General features: G+C 39.6%; 1 protein-coding gene across 2 annotated transcripts in view; it reads left to right on the top strand.

Moving 5' to 3' along the window:
• VEGFC (vascular endothelial growth factor C) overlaps nucleotides 1-16,506 on the top strand; it is a 173,567-nt gene that overhangs the window by 72,851 nt on the left and 84,210 nt on the right. The window contains exon 1 of one of the 2 annotated variants that reach the window (XM_074904091.1): nucleotides 15,206-15,667. The exons of the other annotated variant lie outside the window; for it this stretch is intronic. Coding sequence (XP_074760192.1) covers nucleotides 15,524-15,667 — 144 coding nt within the window. The 5' untranslated portion in view covers nucleotides 15,206-15,523. Of the gene's footprint in view, nucleotides 1-15,205; nucleotides 15,668-16,506 lie in introns of those variants that run through there. 2 annotated transcript variants of the gene reach the window in all.

The following is a 16,506-nucleotide window of genomic DNA, read 5'->3' as shown; positions in this document are numbered from 1 at the left end:
CGTTGCAAGATAAAATAAAACATTAAGCTACATAATTTCTTTGCAGGAGGAGGAATGTTTGCGTGTTTTTTGGTTTTGTTTTCAGATCTAAGTATGAATATTTCCAGAGGCATATAGTCGTATATGAGTCCACTTCCCTGCTTCATCAGCTGTGGTTGGCAGGAGAAGTGGGGGAAGGAAGAAAAAGTCCTCTTATAACAGAGGGAAAACAATGAAATAAACCTTGTCCTCCCTTTCCGACTGTACACACCTACAAGTTGCCACAGTTTAAAAAGGAGTATTTTTGTGGGAGTTGTTTGTTAAAGTAGTATTACCTGCCCAGATTCTTGGCTTGCTTTATTCTATTCAAAATAAGTAGTAATTTTTAAATGGAAAATAAAGCATTTTTTAAATTACAGAATCAACTCACTGTAAGCCTCATCTTGTCCTGAAATTACATTTTCATTCCTATAGAATGAAGAAATAGAAAGATATGTTGCTGAGTATGCCAAGTTGGAAAAGGAGCACTTCTCTTACTTTCAATACAGGACTGAACTTGATGGAGAATCAGAGATTGTTTTTGCAACCTAAAATGCTGGAGCTATGTTGCTATCAATTTTGCCAAGACCAAGGCATTTGAAACCCAAAACATCTATAGATTTCATCATCATGAACTGTTCTGCCTAAAAAGCAAAACACTAGGGATGAAACTCTCACTGTGAAGACAGTGGAAGATTTTGTTACTGATTTGTAGTAAACTCTGCATTTTACTAGTATTAGAATATCAGCTTCTTTTTTTTTTTTTTTAACCCCTAAGCAAATAATGAACGCAAGGCTCTAAATTATAACCAAAGTGGAACTTCTTATAACACTGTGATTTGAGGCAGATTCACAGATAAAAACTTGGTAAACTTCTCTGCTAATTAAGTACAACATAGATTCTTACTTCATTTTAACACTTTGGTCTTTGAACTGAAAACAAAATCTTGCTGAAGGGAAATCACGTAAATGGAGAAAGCAAATATTTAGAGTGGAACGAAGCAATGCTTTCAGAGTTAAATATCAGGTGCAAAAATGAGGAAATGCCTATTTAAATCCCATATTTCTAGGATCTTTATAACTACAGGTTTTCTGTAAATACCCCATCTTAGGCAACATTTTGGCTATATGTTTTATTCATTGTATTTTAACTATTCTGGTAGCATGGGTATTACTGAGCAGCAGAATGTCTTTCACGCACAAAACATCAAATATTATTAAAACTGAACTCCTGTCAATCTTTTATTTAAACAACAGCAAAAAGAACTTAGAGGCCCAGAAGATCTAATAAAGGTTTGTGTTGCTTTCTACCTAATTCAGGGTGATTACAAGTATGGGAGGATAACAAGCTGAAAAATTCTGATATACAAGTTTAATTAAATATTTTCATAAAGTATAAATGTAACTGTAAGAGTATTAGTGACATGCTTTCTACTTTCCACAGATGTCTTGTGGCCTTCTGCCTAAGCTTTAGAAACAAAACCTGTGACACTGATGTATTCAGTGCTATTGTGCCTGTTGTATTAGGGGAAAAAAAAAAAAAAGACACTTCAGAATAAGATATTCTGTTTAAGACACATTTGGACAAACCGGAGGGTAAATCTGCCTGGGAAAATGGGATTTAAGTGTCTAGAAAACAAGATTAGCCTTTTCCATTTGATCTTTGCTGAAATCATGTTGAACTGAGATGTTTCAGAGTTGACAGCTCCTACTGAATTCACTTTTTCTTCACGTTACTGAATTGGAGAGCAGAGGCCACAGGCCCTGCTGCCCTTTCATTGTCTTATAGCTCTGTTGAGTCTATTCTCATGCAAGAACTTGTGCTGCATATATTGAGTAGCTAAGGCTTCACTAATAGTATTTGACATTATAATAGATTTCCAGTTAAAATTACAGAGAAAGATTAGATGGGTTCAAATCTCTGTGATTAATAGGATATGTTACTTCACGCAATTTTTTTTTCTTTGAAGTACAAATACATAATGAATGTCATAATGTAATTATAGTCTTTGCAACTTCCTAGACTTACTACCTTAGGTAGGTGGCAAAAAAGGTAAATAACAACTATCTCTTTCTTATTTTAATAGAAATCAAGCCTAAGCCTCTGTAGTTAATGCAAAAAGGTTACATGCTACTTTTTACTTAATTATGTAATGATGAAGGCCACATACACGGTATCATTAAAACAAAACCAAAACCCACTACCACAGCTGTGAAATTTACTGTGTGGCAGACCAGCTAAATTAAGGAAAAGTTCAGTGGAATTATTATTTGTTCATAGTTTTGTAAGAGTGTTCTAAATAGAGATTAAAAGTAAAGTGAGTCCAAAGAATAGATCTCTCATATGGAAGTTGTATCTTAGTGCTTGCTTTCTACTCTGTTGATCAGTCTGCATTTATTGCACAAGAAAGGGCAGATAACTGTAGAATCTCCTCATCCACAGGTAGACGTTTACTGTTTGCAATGAGAATATGTATAGAGGTATTGGGCAGAATTTTCTAAGCTGAGTCTCAAATGTTAGAGAAATCAAGTGTTGCACTCAGAGAAACTAAACTTAATAGCGCTGATAACACCTGATACTCCTGTAAAATCAGACCACATGTATAAAATAATTGATACTTAGCTATAAATGAAAGAATACCTGGAACACAGTTGCCTAGTTTCCATTTATTTGATTCTTATGAGATACACAAAGAAAAAACAGTGCTGTTTAAATTCTAACCATAAATTTGGTTCCAGCAGAGGAAAGAGGTCAACTTGTGGAGAGTTTTCTCATCTGATTTGCTGAAAAATCATCCCACGATACATGCAGAGTGTAAGGACTACCATAGCGCTATGAGCAAGGAAACTCTGCATCCTCCTCCACTAGTTTGTGAAATTCTGAGAGTCTTATTGAAAACACCATGCCACAATAGTCTTCAAAAAGCTGATCTGGACACATAATGAGTCATGTATAACTGGACAAGGATCAGTGATGATCAGAACTATTTTTTTCAATCAAAGCGGCTGCTCTGCGGTGAGATAGACATACAGGAACGCACTTTGTCCCAAGTATGTATATTTCCATCATAGCAAACCTTATAATTGTGGGTATAATGCTTCCTGTTTCTCACCTTTTCAAGCAGTACTGTGGTGATTTCAGTGATCATACTATAGTTTAGCAGCTCCTAGTTGGGTGTTTGTGGGCTTTTCTCTTTGTTATTTTTCTTTTATCAGATCCTTTTTATCTTTTCCCCTTTTTTGTTGGGGGCACAAGAGTATTCTAAATCTTGGATGAAAGAAGAAAAGGAGTGATGTTCGATTTTAATACCCAATATTAGCTATGTTGTTCATCCATGATATCATCTAAGGGGCTTTGTGTGAGGTTTTGTAAATGTGTTTTTACCTATAATGAAACCAAACTTGTAAAACACCCTTCTGCCCACTTCTTTACCTGGCAGGCTTAGGATAAGTTTTGTGTATATTATCTGATACACATATCAATTCCAGGAATTAACATGCCCTATAAAACATAGTAGTTCTATAGAAAACTATCAAAATTCACTGAAAAACAACAAAACCTGAGATCCTTATTATTATATACAAGGGTAAGATAAGAGCATTAAGGATCTAAAATGGGCATCTGAGCATTGAATTCCTAGATCAGATTTATCCAGAACTGTGGCAAAGCATCTATGGCAAGCGCTGCTTGCTGCTGGCAGCTTTGTTAAGCACAATGATACAGTATTCACTTCAGATATTCATTTGCTATATTAGCACATGCTAGACTTCAGGCTTTTTCCACCCTCCACACACCTCCCAACTGGATGTGCAGAAAGAACGCATGAAATACTGGCTCTATAAAATAATCTCAATAGCTCTAGGACTTGAGTCTGCCTTCTGTTTCATGGGCAATTGTACAAAATGCCCCCAGTAGTGAAGCAAAGAAAGAACTGCGTTTATCTAATGGCCAGATGTGAGAAAAAAAAATTCCTGTCTCTGTTCTGTTTCTTCTCTTCCTGTGTAGCTGAGTTCCTGGGTTTTGAGAAGTTGCCTTTGACTGCATACTAGTCTATGAAACAGAATAAAGTAAGGTAACAGAAAAAGGGAAATTTGTAGAAAAAGATGATTACTGCAGATACAGATAGGAAAAAAAATAAACTTTTGAGTATCCCTTCTGTGTATAACTTGAACCCCTGTATGGGTATTGACCCTGAAAACAAGAGCTCTAACTATGGATAATTTAGAAAAAGGGCAGTAATAATTTTATTTTCTGATTACTGAGTGTATTCTGGTTGCTAGTAGAATGTGAATATTGTACTGCTAGGAAAGAGATCATACAGTTAAGAGTGATTCTGTAACTGTTCATACTAACTCAAGGAATCGCAGAGTATAACAGATGATGGAGGTGAAAAGGGACTTTGCACTATGTAGTATATTCGGCAATCAGTGTAAATTTGCTCTCGGTGTAATTTTTGTGTAGTTTAGTTTTTGATTGTGTCATATGGAGAGGAAAATCTCTCTATAATGAAAAAATTAGTTTTATTTTTTTTTAAATATTTATTTTACTGTTGTAAATAATTCTCAATCTCTAGTAACAAATATGAAGAGTGCTCAGAATTAGTTTCTGAATTTCTCAGAATTAGAAAAAATAGCTCTGTTACTGCAAGCTGTTTCAAATACAGTTTGTAAGTATTACAAATGTTTTTTTAAAATTGTAAAACTTTAACTGAGATAACAACTACCAGTGGGTCTTATGGAAATTCACTAACCATTTTCTAACATGATGCTAACCTCACTTTATAACTTTTTAGACTGACTTCAGCTGTTGCAATGTGATTTTTTTTTTTCTTTCATTCACAGATTTGATAATTCTCCAGTAAAACCTACTGATATCTCTAAAAATTGAGATCTACCATACCTTTCAGTTTTTGTTCAATAAAGAGCTAAAAAGAATGAGCAAGACATAAACCTAAAGTGAAAGCATGAAGTCAGTCAATAATCAAACACTTTTCTTATTTTATCAAGTATTACTTTTACTCCATTTTGATGGTCAAATTGCCAGATTGGAGACTAATTTAATGGATTTAATTACTTGCCTTACTTAAATTCCTGGCCCCCTTTCCTCCTATATTTCTTGGACATTCCCTCATGGCATTGGAGCTCCCCAGGGACACATTTTCCAATGTAGAGTCTCAGCATTAGACTTCTCATCTGTAACTTTAGAGATCTCAAAGTTAGCATATAGTCGCCCCCTATTACCAAAGGGGAGAGAACATATATTAGTGCATGTCCCAAAGTAAGTGGCAAAGAAATGGAGAATGAGGTCTCCTTTGGAAGGGGCCTACCACTCTTCATTGATTGTAATGGGCAACCAGACATTTGGCTTTAGACTAGAACCTTAATGCTGAGACAAAAAAAGGGAGATGAGATCCTCTTCCATGTGTTTTACTCTTTCTGGGCACAGTTATTTTTGTGAATATCTACCCACACATAACTACTGTGTAGAACAATTGTAATTCTCATTTTAGATTTCACATTCTTTGGCTCTGTGTGAGTCATTGAATGCTGGCATGATGTAAGAGGAATATCAAGAAAATGGTGCCCTTGAGGCATCCTGGCAGTTGTATGAATTTGGGGATTTCTGTGTATTGTGGAGGCTGGAACAAATACAGTTCAAATGATGAACTGAAGAAAAGGTCAAGCAAGCAGAAACTTTTTTTAAAAATTTTTGCATGGTAAAAATTAGTAGAAATAATCTGTAAATTTCTATTTTTAAGATAAACTATCTTTTTAATGAAAGAAAGCAGTTAAACGTGCTTTGAAATGTCAAACTGACAGCTCTGTTTTGTTAAAATCAAATGGCTTGGCTTTGCATCTTAGGAGGGGGGAAAAAGGAGTTTGCTTATAAGGTCAAGTGTTCAAGCCAACCTGAAAGAATGAGTAGTGTTATAATTAGTCCCACTGCTGTGCAAACATGCAGCTGACTGATGAAATGAGCCTTCTTAATTATGAACTTTGATACTGTATATTTAGAGTAGGCTTTTGAAAACTCACCGAGTTTAGTCCCAGCTCTTTTTGACCTTGACTGAGAGTAGATTGAACTCAAAAAGTTGTTTTATTCCTACTGGCACTCAACGTTATTATTTAACAAGGCATCTGCTACACAGTTTATCTTAACAATAAGTCACGCAATAAATATGCAGAAAAACCCTTGAAACTACTGTACTGTAACATCTAGACTTTGAAGTTCTGTTTGGTAAAAAGGGGATATACTTTTCCTCCACAGTTTTAAAACTCAAATGATTTTTCAAGACCTCCTATGAATATTAACAGCCTCGCTATTAATATCACTACATGAATACATCTCTTTTCCATTTGAGTGAAAAAGGGTCTTATCCTTTCGGATAGATAGTTGACATACTTGGGGAAGAGCTCAAAAAGGAAAATTCATTTATGAAAGTCAGATGTGATTTAAAAGAAGTCTATTAAAATGTAAAATGATATAATTACAATTAATAATTGCTCCTAATTCCCTCTGGCTGTTTTGAAGATTTAAGTGCAAAACTGTGGACTATAAACATTAGCCTATCAGGTGAATATAACACTCATTTCCAAACTGTGTGGAAACAAATATCTCTTCAGGCTATTCTAATTTTTACGTAATTCTACCAGTTAGAATAGTAGAACTCCAAAGATCCAGCAATAAACATTTATTTTCATTGTAAGAGATTAGAGACTTACTAGGAGTAACCCGGGAGCAAAGAGTATGTGGTGCAGCCATCTGCTATCTGCAATCCCTCATAAACATAAAATTGCTTTTAAAACTATAATAGAGCTTGTGTCATCTCTCTCGTGGCTGTCTTTGTAGCAGGGAGCAGCAGCACCATGTAGTTAGGGTTCACTGAACTTCACCAGGTTCTCCAACAGCCTGACCTCTTCCGTACCTCTGCAGCTGGGGCAGCTCAGCACCACCACGTTCCCTCATCTCACAGCCCTCCCCCAGTACAGGGGGCAGCTCCTGACTGGTCCCAACTCAAGGGAACAGAAAAATAAGATGGAAGTATGACCAGGAGTTTTCTCTATCCTGCTTAGGTGTGATAGCTGTGAGTGGCCCTACAGTTATACCAAGGGACTAGAACACAATTATGACTAACCCGATGGGATTACTAGGGCTGAAAACAAAAATCTGGCTCCAAAAAAAAAAAAAAGCGATAAGAAAGCTGGCTTTTTGACTACTCAGAATTTTAAAACAGAAGAGGTAAGCAAAAGTGCCTTCTGTGCATCTCTGAAAATTATTTTAATATAATGATCCATATTTTGGAACCTATCTCTTTTTAAAATAGAATATATGCACATTTTCTTTTCTTTTTTTTCTTTTCTTTTCTTTTTTTTTTTTTTAATGCTTGTCTCTCTACCTCCTCCTCCTCCTCTATCCAGATCGTCTGGTTACCCTGGGAAGATGCCATCGCAGCAGGGAGTCTTACTAAGAAGCTGGGGTTGGTTTTAGTTTTGAATACACTCAGGCTTATATTCATTATCAATAGAGAAGATTAGGTTGAGTTCCACAGCTGGAACCTGCTACTGAAAATGGTCTGTTGCTCTACCCTTTGCGTTTAAGAGTTTTATGCTGGGACAGATTAGCTGAAGTGTCCCTGTGGAGTATAGCTGTAGGTTTGTGATGGGATAGGAATTTTAAAAATAAATTACGCCCAGCATGCTACCCGCTTTTTAGATCAGTAGTAGCTGCTTAAATTCAAGTTACAAAGCGATAAGTGACCATAAGGATGATGGATGTGCTGTACTGAAGGCTGCTTTGCCCAGCGATGATCTGGTTCCATGTTTCACACATCAGCCGCCTAGCCTAGCCTCAAGTGTGGAAAGTCAAGAGGCTGGCCAAAGAAGAGAGATTAACAGGTTGTGTTGAAAGGAAGAAACAGTCAAGAACTGGTCTAAGAATGTATCTTATTACATAAATTCATTAATGATAAGGGATGAAATTAGCACTGTTTTCATTATATCACAAGGAATTCGGATCTGTGTCACCCAGTGTTGTGTGCTTAGGAAAATGAAATTTCCTGGCTGGATGGCGAAGGAATTGCTTGTGGTTCCTGGTGCAATCTGCATATCAATGTACCTTTGTTCTTTAACGTTTTGGTTTTGGTTTGGTTGGTTTACGGTTTTTTTTAGCAGCTTTTGGAAAATGAAAAGGGTACAGATTGGCTTTTGAATTCTTACAGATGATGGCTCCTTATAAATCCTTCTGGTTTTATGCCCAGGATGTATCCTCAGGTCTGATAGCAACAATAACACTCTTGATTCAGCACAAAACATGCAACGTTTTGAAGGGAACATGTTATGGTTTTTATTAAGCAATTGTTTAGCAAAAAACAAAGCCTTCTTAGTAACCAAGTTAAACATCGTGCCAATTCAAACTATTAGTAATGGTAAATTCCTGACCAAAAATTGATGTGTAGATTTCTCGTTTTGCTTTGTCTTATCATCTGTTTAAAAATAAATTTGCTGCTTTATTGTTTCTCTGTGATATGTATCCAAAAGGCAGATACATGGGGTTTCGTTTAGGTTTTTTCATTTAAGATGGAATGACTAAATCTAATTTCACTGGTGATGGCAGTAGCACTCTTTATTTCCTTGCAGATTATAAAGAATATTTCACAGATTTGATTTCCTGTATACTTCCTTCCAACCCTATCTGTTGGACTGACTTCTGGTGCAATAATAACATGTAAAAATAAGTATTTTTGTTATGACTAAGTATACGTGGCCTGAACATGAGACTAAAAGACAGGAACAAATTTACTTTGTGGTTTGGACCTGAATCAGTGAGAAATTGATTCAGTTTCCCTCACAATATAAGAAATGTCCTATTGGTTCAGACAAACCATCTGTTTAGACTGTCTATCTAGTTTTCTGTCTCCAACAGTTGCACTTGAACATGCTCTTCAGAGAGGGCTCACAAGACTGTCTGTTGCTGCAGTCCATTTCCTTCACACTTTTCTAGCACTGTATTCCTCTACCCCTTCCTTTTTTTCTCCCCTGCCCCCCCCCTCCCGCCCCTTTTTTATGTATCAATTTATGGTCCTGATCTCCATTAATTTGGCTGATTAATTTTTAAAATCGCAGAGTTGTCTACCTCCAACTTCCCATAACAACAAATCCCAGAAGTTCACCACCTGGTGTATCAAGGAAAAAAACCCAAAAACCAATAAACCAAACCACCAAAGAAACTCACATTGAAAAAGCAAAAACCAAGCCAAACTACAAACCTCTCTTTCATAATTTTTACACTAATCTCCAGCTATTTTCAACTATGTGAAAAATGAAGATGGGCCTAAAGAGGAATCTCAGATGGCAGCGTCCCCACATTTTGGCATTTTTTGTTTCTGAATCAGTAAGATGAGCCCAAGAAAACCCCGAAGTCTGAACCAGCACCTCAGGAGGGAAGTTCTGACCTTCAGCCAAACCTTGCTATAGGTCACTAACAATGCTTTTGCTGACTGCAAGGAATCAAGTGCAGCATAGATGTAATACACGTTTACTTTGTTTTATTTACAGATGAAGTCTAGCTAGCAAGGACAGCACAGACAGGTAGGCTTAAAATTGGAAATAATTATGATAAAGTCAAGAAATGACTGTAAAAAAAATAGGATATAGTGGACCCCATTCTGTTGGGAAATGCAAGTGCTCCACTTACATTGGAAGAGTCAGATCTACAAGTGCAGGAAAGGGAATATTGGGCTGGATAGAAAATCCTCAAATAACTATCCAGGAGTTACAGCTGATTGCAAGCTGAACATGAATCCACCTAATAGGCAAATACCATATAGGAATGTATGTACGGAAGAATGAGTTGGGGTTTTTTGTTCTGCTCAACACAAGTCAGTTTTGATGTACCCTTTTACAGTGTTGGGTATCATCTTTCAAAGAACATCTGGATCAACTGAAGATTATTCAAATGACAGTTATAAGGATAAGCAGAACTTTAGAAAATAAAAATTTATAGAGAAATGTTGGAAAAATTGCTCTTAGCTTAAAACAAGATGACTAAGTAAGGAATGTCCAATGTTCAAATACGTGAAAGACTTATAAAAAGAGTAGGAGAAGAATTGACTTTGTTAAGGAAAACCTGTTAATCATAAGGAAAAATGAGGATCATAATCAGTAATAATACATTATATTACTCTGGGCTTGGAATTGAATTTGACTCAATACCGTTTAACATTTGTTTTTTAATACTTCATCAATTTGCATTTGAAGGGTTTAGCATATTCTTAATTTCCAGAACAGCCAAAGTATTGAATAGAAGGTTTGAAACACTAAAGAAAAAAGGAAGAATGCAGCAGCATATGTATGAGTGGAGGAAAGGTATGCAGGGACAGTGAGTGGAAACTGCATCTCTTTATAGAAAGAATTATTTCTGCAATTGTTTTATCAATTCTATAGAAATGTCTCTTGAATTGATTAGAACTGTTTTGTTCTGTTGCATTCCAAAATTTTATAACTATAATTGGGGAAAAAAGTTTTTGAATACATTCTTATAGATTGTCACTTGGAAGACTACTGCAGGAAGGTATAGAGCATGCTAAGATTTTGTATGTGTAGCGGTAGTGTGCTGTTAATTCCTAAAACTAGTTTCAACAAAACATATTATTTATATAGTGACGTGGCTTCAGTTTTACACAGTTTAGATTGTGCACAGCTTTCAGTTAAGGGGCAGCATAAATTTACAATCAGTCATTTTATTGTTTATAGACAGGTTATAACAATGAACATAACCACTACATGGAGAGATTAATTAGATGACAGGATGTTAAATCAATATTCTTTGCATACACGTTCTTGTGTGAGACCTTGCATCACAAGAGGGAAGAAAAACTACAGTAAAGAGAAAGATCCTAATGTAAGACAGCTGAATAAAATGTGGGCTAGGGCTTTCTCAATTCTAAATTTAGAGCAGCTTTAGAGATATGTAATTTGCTTTGGGGAATTCAAACACTTTTCTTGAGATGCTGCCTTGTGCTGTCCATTTTTGCACCATACTAAGCCTTTATTACAGCAAGGGTTACAAGGGTTTTACGCTACTGCAGTCATCCACTCTGTAGCATAGACAGATTCTAATGTTAGATGCCAATAGTCTTGATTTTAACAGTTTAGAAAGAGAATCCCTGAGAACAAAGAAATCCCAATAATCCTGTAATCCCTGAAAATCAACCAGTGTCAAAGGGTTAAAGACTAAGGATTCTTGTATTTTTAATTAATTTTCAAGAGGGGGCAACTTTTATACCAAATAAAAGAGAAATTTCTAGATAAAGAAGTGCAGGTTACTAGGTCAAGCACTGCAGAAAAAGATTTTGCAGCAGTGATGTCCTTCTCATTGAATTAAAATTATTAATCCTGGCAATATTTTTAGAGAAAATGAATGGATAAAGCTACATTTCAGGTTCCCTAGCTGGAGGTTTGATGTAGAAGAGTTTCCCATGGGTTAAATTTTACAGTGAGGATTCCTGATCAAATTCAAGGAAAAGATTTCAGTTGCTTTTGATGATGTTCAAGCCACCATGCCTAGATCCTTTTCTAGGATGATATAAGGACATACTAAGTGAGGGCCTGCACAAAAAAAAAAAAAAAGTTTTTAAATTTGCATGTGGGGAATGAGGAAGGCCATTACGAACAAATTTGTAGAACTGCAATACTCCTGAATGTTTCAACTAAATCATATATGTTTATATAAAGAAAAGGGTTTCAGGAGAGAAGTGGACTACAGCCTGAAAGCCACTGCACTATCCTTTTTCAGTAAGTAAGTCTTCATTTCCATAGAACTGGTTCCTCCAAGTGGTTAAGCAATATGATGAAAATATGTTATAAAACTCGGGATTGAAAAATTCAGTTGGCAGAAAATGCATTAGTGAGCAGCTCTTCTAGTAGTTTGGCACTGAATCTGAAATACCTTTTTCTTTCTTTTTTCCCTGTACATATCAGGCTCATTTACATATTTACATAAGACTTTTCTATTTAAGACACTGATCAATACCCAATTTTTTTGCCCGTGTTTTTAAGCATTAGAGAAAATATTGGGGAGTCCCATCTGTAAAGGAACTAAGGACTGAAGCTTACTACAGTGCCTTCATCTTTTGGAATAAATCTAGAATGACACTTACACAATCTTGAGTTTCTGCCCTCAGGGAACAATGTTTTCTACCTTAGAGATTTATGTTAAATATAAATTCCACTGAAACTCACCAGTAAGACTATGTGTGTTGAAACAAAAGCAAACCATGCTATCTGTGATTTTAATTTTTGGGTGCACCTCTATATGTCTATTTAAGAGGATAATGCAAAGGAGATTGGTTTTAATCAAACCCAAAAATTTAAATATAAGGAGAATGGAAATTACATTCTGTGAAAAGAAAACATTTGAAACTATCATTTGACTCTACAATAAGCAGATAGACCAAATTATGATATCATGTTACTGATGTTTCTTGCTGCTGTTGTCACGTTTCTATTTCTCAGTCTCAGCTCACATTTCCAGTAGTGCTTCCTCTCTGACTTTTCGTACTGCTAATGAATGGAGATAGGAAACAGGTACCATGTTTCAGAAGTAGAGTGTATCAGAAAGAAATATACCAGGTACATCTTGACACAGGAGAGGAATGTGCTTGACAGATGTATGTCACACCAACTTGGACATATAATGGGGTTTGGATTTTTTAAATATTATTTTAAAACAACATCAAGATAATTCATTTGAAGGAATCATACATCTAACATAAAAAATTTCTTTGTTTTTCAATAGTAGCTATCATTGCCATTGAAACATAACAGGGCAAGATCTAGGCCTGTATCTCCACGCTATTAGGGATATTTCTTTAGTCACTTGTGTTTATAAGGTCAGTTCACTGTCTGAGTGCCTCTAAGAACTTTAGTTGTCCAGTAGTCTGATATCTGCTTAATTTGAAGACAAGAGGAGGAATATTAATCATTAGGTGATGGGGAAAGTAGAAAAAAATTTTTTAATCAGCAAACCTTTAAATTAGGCATCTTTTATGGGATGGAAAGAAATACAGCCTGAATTGAGGAAAACCTTAAAAGTGTCTCAGAGCCAATGAACTATTTATTTCTTTGTATCATAGATTTCAACTACTTTATTTTAAAAACCTTATGGTTAGACTGTGACTTGAGACACTATGACTATGATTACTAGCTTTCTTATGCCACTTTAAACTTGCTATACAGAGCAGTTGGTGGAAATGCTCTCTCACATAAAAGCCTTTGATCCTGTGATGGATGTTCTATGAATTGGGAGGTGGGGGGGTGTATGTGTGTGAAAGGGACAGAATGAAAGTGCTGGGGAACTGGGGAAATAAATAATGAAGCCAGATAATATTATGATGGCACAGCAGGAGTGGTATGTTCCATCCTGTTTTGTGATTTAGTTACAGGAAGGTGCTCCTTGCATGGCACTCAGTTATTGAAATAATATTATCTGTGCATGATTTGTCAGGTGGGTTTTATTAACATGCTGCAAAAGAACTTGCTTTCTACACAAGTCTGTGATGTTTCTGAGAGGTTTAAACATGTTTAAATGCCAATCAGTAATGCAGTATTTCTGTTTAGATGGGTTTTGCATCCTAGACTATGCTCTCTTCAGGCTTTAATCCTGTGCTTTGATCTGCAGCGCGGCAAGGGTCCACTGAAGAACAATAGCCTTCTTAATTTATGTACGCTATTTTATATTTTCATAGCTGTTCTGCTTAACTTCTACCATTGTCTTTGCTTCATTGCTTTACTGTGTTATGAAGATGTAAAAAATCATTAGTGCTTTAATAACTTTCTAGTAACTATAAAAACTTTTAAAATGCAGCTGTATTTAAACTTTAGATTTCTGATTGTGATTGCAAATGAAGTGATTACTTCCTTTATCTGTGTATCAACAAGCTGAGATACCATCCTGAAAATTATAAGAAATAATTCAAAAAGAACAGGAGGTACCTGAAGGCCTGCTAGACACCTTTATGCATAACCCCATAATGTCATTTCCTGACTAGTGACCTAAGTGTGAGCAGTGTAACACGAGCAGACTGCCAGCATCCAGAGAAGGCAGTCAGGGATCTGCCCCCACAGTTTGTTCCCATACAGTCTTGCAACCAGAAGATGTATCCAAGTGATGCAGAATAGTTTGAAAAGCTTTCTAAATATTTACACAAGGCTCAATAATGCTGTTCACATTGAGGGAAAATAATAGTACAGGGAATAGAACTTCTTCCTTTTGCATAACTGTGATTTGAGCAGGCTGTAGTGTGTTACTTTGTTAGTAATGTGCAATCTCTTTTGGTTTTACTGTTTGACTTTTTAAAATTTATTTTTTAATCACAGTTACAGTGTAACTAGCTAGTATCTAGGCTCTTTTGAATTTAGGGCTCCGAATGGGGTTCGAAGATGGCTCCAAGATGTCATTGATAAGAAGGCTACAAATAAATATGGCACTAGCTGGAGTGCTCTCTTTCTAAAATGGCAAAATCTTTTCTGTTTGGCCAAAAGAAGCTAGAAGCCTGCTCTGCTCTTTCAAGTAGAGCTGCCATCACGGCTCGACAAGTTAACTGATTAGGATCAATAGAAACTTTCTTGCACGACTGCAGGCGGGCTCCGCGGGCGTTTTACCCCGCTTCACCCGGTGGTTTCAGAGCCGAAGGCCACGGGCCGGGCCCTTTGCCTTCCCCTCGGGGCTGGGACCAGCCGCAGGCTCCATCTTCGCGGGGCTCGGGGCGGGACCGCCGCTGCCCCTCCGGGGTGCGCAGGGCGGCCGCGATCCGCGCCCCCGGGCGCCAGCGGCAGGCGGCGCCGCAGCGGCAGCGGGAGCCGTGGCAGGACGAGGAGGAGGAGGAGGAGGAAGGCCGCCGGCGGCCGCCCTCGCCGCGCAGAGGCGCAGGCAGAGGGCGCTTTCGCCATGCGCGGCCCCCGCCGCCGCGCAGCCCCAGGCGCCGCGCACCCCCCGGCCGCGCTGCCGCTGACAGGCGTCCGGAGCGACCTCCGCGGCGGGCGGAGCGGCGCGGAACGGCGCGGGAGGGCGAAGGGAGCTCCCCGGGTGCGAGCGGCTGCTCCGTCCCGCTCTGCCGCTCGCTCTCGGGCTCTCCCTCCTTCCCTTCCCTTCCCTCCTCCTCCTCCTCTGCGCTTTCCACCTCCCCGGCTCCTGAGTGCGCGCGGCCTCGGATGTCCGGTTTCCTGGTGGGTTTTTTACCTGGCAAACTCCGGATAACTTCGGTGAGAATTTGCAAAGCGGCTGGGAAAGTTGGCAACTCCCCTGCAGGCGTCTAGGATCTGCTGCTGCTACCGCATCTTCTGCATCCCGCGGATTTTACTGCTTTGGATATTGCGAGGGGAGGGAGGGGGGAGAGGACGGCTATAGAAGAGGGGGGAGAGGAAGAGAAGGAGCCTCATAATTTCGCCCGCGTTCCTCCAGCTGCCCCGCGGCCCCGCTCCGCTCCCGCCCTGCCATCTTTGCACGATGCACTTGCTGGAGGTGCTCTCCCTGGGTTGCTGCCTTGCTGCCGGCGCCGTGCTCCTGGGACCCCGGCAGCCGGCCGCCGCCGCCGCCTACGAGTCCGGGCAGGGCTACTACGAGGAGGAGCCCGACGTGGGGGAGGCCAAGGTAAGCCCGTGCCCCCGCGGGGGATGCCGGCTCGCCCCTCCGGGCATCCGTGCGGCTCCGAGGCCGTTTGAACGGACCGCCTAGAAGCCCCCCCGAGATAAATGTTTGGGAGAAGCCTTTTTAAGTTGAGGGGGGGAAGGGGGGGTGCTCTTTTAAAGTGGGAGAAGAATTTGTTTAAGGAGGGGGGGCGGGGGAAGAAAATGGTCTGGGTTTTCAGGGTTGCTGGATGAGAGGTCGCCCGGGGAGCAGCTGTTTACAAAGAAACGCAAAACACCTGATGGGCAGAGGCGGCCCAAGGGCTCTGCTCCTACCCCGGCGCTGGGGCTGCCCGCTGGGGAGCGGCCCTGGTCCCGGTCCCGGCCCCGGCCCTGGTCCCGGCCCCGCTGTTTGCCGCCGAGCTGGGCCAGGGCAGCGACCCGCGGGCTTCAGCCGGTGCTGGCGCTGGCAGCCGGGCGCTCCCCGGGGCCGGGCCGCGGGTAACCGGGGGCTGCCCCGGCGGGGCGAAGCTGCGGGGTCCTGCGGCGGGCAGGCCGGGGGGCGCGGAGGTGAGGCTGAGAAGCACCCCGAGGAGCAGCTCCGCACGGGAACGAAGCGGCGAGGGAGGTGTGGGGGGACGGTGACAAAACACAAGACTTTCCATTTGTTGGGAAGTCTCTTGGAGTTCCTGACACTTTGGAGGAGCCGCTGCTGCGTGATAGGGTTGACGGGAGATGTAAGGTGACGCTCGAGCCCGAAAATTTTCATTCCGCCCAGGCGCACGGTGAAGGTTGGGCTGAAATTCTCAGATTCCAGTCACAAATACTTACAATTCTGTGTTAATTTGTGTTTGCATAGGAAGT

The sequence above is a fragment of the Athene noctua genome, chromosome 4 (assembly GCF_965140245.1).
Source record: "Athene noctua chromosome 4, bAthNoc1.hap1.1, whole genome shotgun sequence".
Taxonomy (NCBI): Eukaryota; Metazoa; Chordata; class Aves; order Strigiformes; family Strigidae; genus Athene; species Athene noctua.
The sequence above is the reverse complement of the archived record's forward strand: the minus strand, read 5'-3'. Positions and strand labels throughout refer to the sequence as shown.